This window comes from Hibiscus syriacus, unplaced genomic scaffold (assembly GCF_006381635.1).
Source record: "Hibiscus syriacus cultivar Baekdansim isolate YM2019G1 unplaced genomic scaffold, ASM638163v2 tig00110450_pilon, whole genome shotgun sequence".
NCBI classification, from domain to species: Eukaryota; Viridiplantae; Streptophyta; class Magnoliopsida; order Malvales; family Malvaceae; genus Hibiscus; species Hibiscus syriacus.
The window spans coordinates 7,408,566-7,411,872 of record NW_024062743.1 but is presented as its reverse complement, the minus strand read 5'-3'; the positions used below and the strand labels follow the sequence as shown (position 1 = coordinate 7,411,872).

The 3,307-nt window shown below is 38.1% G+C and overlaps 1 protein-coding gene across 1 annotated transcript; it reads left to right on the top strand.

The window, feature by feature from the left end:
• Nucleotides 1-1,354: 1,354 nt before the first annotated feature.
• Nucleotides 1,355-3,077, top strand: LOC120126091 (exopolygalacturonase-like). Its single transcript, XM_039144391.1, has 5 exons — nucleotides 1,355-1,630; nucleotides 1,709-2,011; nucleotides 2,106-2,395; nucleotides 2,486-2,705; nucleotides 2,808-3,077. The coding sequence occupies exons 1-5, from the start codon at nucleotides 1,424-1,426 to the stop codon at nucleotides 3,042-3,044; spliced, it is 1,257 nt and encodes a 418-aa protein (XP_039000322.1). The 5' UTR covers nucleotides 1,355-1,423; the 3' UTR covers nucleotides 3,045-3,077.
• Nucleotides 3,078-3,307: the final 230 nt, after the last annotated feature.

Here is a 3,307-nt window from a genome sequence, read left to right as displayed (position 1 = left end):
TCGATGAAGTCCATATCATGGGAGTTACACAAAGGGTTTAATTACAGATTGGTTAATGGAAAGATCGTGAAGTCTTCAAAGTAATCTCTTTCGATAACTTTGACTTCATCATCGGTTTAAACTTAGCCACGTTAATCCTCGTATTATCCGTTGTATCAACTCTGTTTGCATCTTAGATGCTTGTAAATAATGTATTGTGTCAGCCTCATCGGGACATAAGGAAAACGATTGAAACAGTGACTGACATCCATTTTACCAGGGATGTTCCAAGGAAGACAAGCAAAACTTCATGGTGACATAGGCAAGTCATCCAAAGGCATCGGAAGCAAGCTAAGTCCACGAGGGAGATCCGAGATCACTCGGTCCAACTTAATTCTGAATAAGCAACGAGGATGTCGCTGAATTTAGTGGGGGAGAATGTCATGAGCCTCGAATCAAGGTCTGAGACCCATACAAATATAGACGTCGGAGGAGTTTTGAGCAACACATCAAACCAAAAAATCCCTCCAAAATCGAATTGTGCTTGTTCCCATCCAAAATGTCCATATCTGAGAGACTCAATTCATCAAATAAATAGAAACCTAGTCGGTTTATGATACAAGAATGAAAGATCAACTTCGAGTTGTATTAAGACCTTGACTAGTGGATAGGTGTTTTAATCCTAGTCGATGGAGTAAATAAAATTTAATAAGGGTACTTGAATATAAATAGAGGCTCACCCCCACCTTAATTATCAAAATCAATTTAACGAGAAAATAAGATAAAAACAAGTATTCAACTTAAATCTCTCTTGTCATCTTCTTATTTTAAGTATTAATGTTTCATTATGTTTTTGTCGACTCAATTTGGTATATCCTTTTTAAGTCGACTAAGTGTGCCTTAGGCATTATTCATCCAGGTTGAAAGTTGATTTAAGCACACAACTCATGTTTTTGTGCTTATGACCGCACGATTAACTAGTTTCAAACCTAATCCTGTGACATCCAACGTCTTACCATTCTTTATATGAATGGTTACTAGTGTACTACTACATTTACTAAATTTAATTTTCTTGTTAAAACAATGTCTTACACAAGCTGAATTGTGGTACAAATATATCACATTTACGAAGAAGCAAATTGGAGTGCAGATAATGTCACCCCTATCTGTAATATTTCTATATCCATCTCAACGAATAGATTTTGGTTTGAATTTTAAAGAAAAAACGAATAAAAAGTAAATATAGCTATTTTAGAAGCGAAGTTCAATGAAACTTTAAACAAACTAAACCAATTTTCCCGATAATTTAGTCCATCCACAAATAGAATTAGAGGCAAGAATTTAATCTTGGTTTGAAGGTAGCCTCTCTTTTTAAGGCTTGTGAACATTTAAACCAAAACACGAAAAGAAAAGAAGAACAATAAACAAAGCCATCAGTTTCGAGATGGCATCAATGGGGCTACGGGGAATAATGTGCATTCTTGTTCTAGGCTTTGTTCTTCTTGATTTTCAAGTATTGGCCATCTTCGATACTGATCATGCCATGGAACAAGCTAAAGGGATTGCCACCGGCAATGTCGGCGCCGGTGTTAAAGCTTTCAATGTCTTGGACTATGGTGCCAAGGCTAACGGAAAGTCCCCTAGCTCCATTGTATGCTTTTAACCTCTCAAACCCGTTTTTGATTCTTCGTTTTGATGACGGTGCTAATGAATTGATTTTCTTTTGAAGAATTTTATTAGGGCATTCAAAGAAGCGTGCAATCATCAAGGAAGGGCAATGCTGGTGATCCCGAAAGGCGAATTCGTAGTAGGATCGATATTATTTTCCGGACCATGCAGCTGTGAAGCTCCGCTGATGGTTCAAGTCAGCGGAACAGTTCTTCCACAAAGTCATACAAAGACAGCCGAAGGTGCAGAATGGATCACATTTAGTAGCATTGATGGGTTGATTTTAAGTGGGAAGGGTACTTTTAATGGCCTAGGCGAAAAGTCATGGAAGCACAAGTGCAAAGGATGCGATCGACTGCCTGCGGTAAGCTGAATTTGTTGTTTCATGATTTAGTTACGACGATGAAAACGACGACATTAATAATAATAATAATAATATTGTGTTGTATGAACTGCAGAGCTTGAAGTTCATCAAGGTGAACAATGCAATCGTCAATGGCATTCAATCCGTCAACGCCAAAGGGTTCCATATGATGATCAGTATTTGCGACAACCTCTGGATTGATGATGTTACTATAACAGCACCCGATGATAGCCCCAACACTGATGGCATTCACATGAGCAAAACTAACATGCTCAAAATAACTAACAGTCGCATCGGCACAGGTGACGATTGCGTCTCCATCATCCATGGATCCACCAACATCACTGTCGAGAACGTCGACTGTGGCCCTGGTCACGGTATTAGGTATATTCTATCCATCTATTTCTCTAACTACCCATCTATTCAATCATTTATTATAGAGATTCTGAATCGTTTCGGATTGTGTTTAAAAAGTATCGGTAGCCTTGGACACTACGATTCCGAAGCAGATGTTTTCGGGATCACCGTGAGGAACTGCACGTTTACAGATACAGACAATGGTGTAAGAATCAAAACTTACAAATCCGATAGTCCAAGCAGAGCTTCAGGCATTATCTACGAAGATCTGGTAATGAAAAACGTCAAGAACCCTATCATCATAGATCAAGAATACGGACGGAGGGGAGACAGTCAGGTTCTAAACTCTAGACCCTAAACCTAAACCCTAAACATTATATATGAATCTATAAATATATTCGATATAAGTCTTGAATTGTTTTTCTATGGTTTGATGAAGCATTCGAAAGTGAGCATCACCGACGTTCAATTCTCAAACATCAGAGGAACTTCTGCAAGCAAAGTTGCAGTGGAACTGATTTGCAGCAAAGCCAATCCATGCAAAGGTGTTTCCCTTAAAAATATAAACTTGCAGTTCGCAGGTACAGGGCAGGCCACCATTCCATTCAGCTCTAACTGCACCAACGTCAAAGTTTCCTACTCCGGCACCCAGAGCCCTCCGCCCTGCCCTCCTTAATTGCTTTTGTTTCTCAAAACAAGAAAAGTCCATGGAATTATGTCCACAACATGTGATTGTGAGCCACATGTAATAATACATATTAAGATGATGGAACCTGTACTGACGATTGTTGATGTTTAATAAATCAATTTAGATGTAAAATTTAAGGTATTTTTTTCTTGATTTTCTCATAATGGCCGGCTCTATTAAAATACAAGTTTAATCTATACTATTAATTAAATTGATGTATTCCATTAATTTAGCACGAATTCAATTGAAGA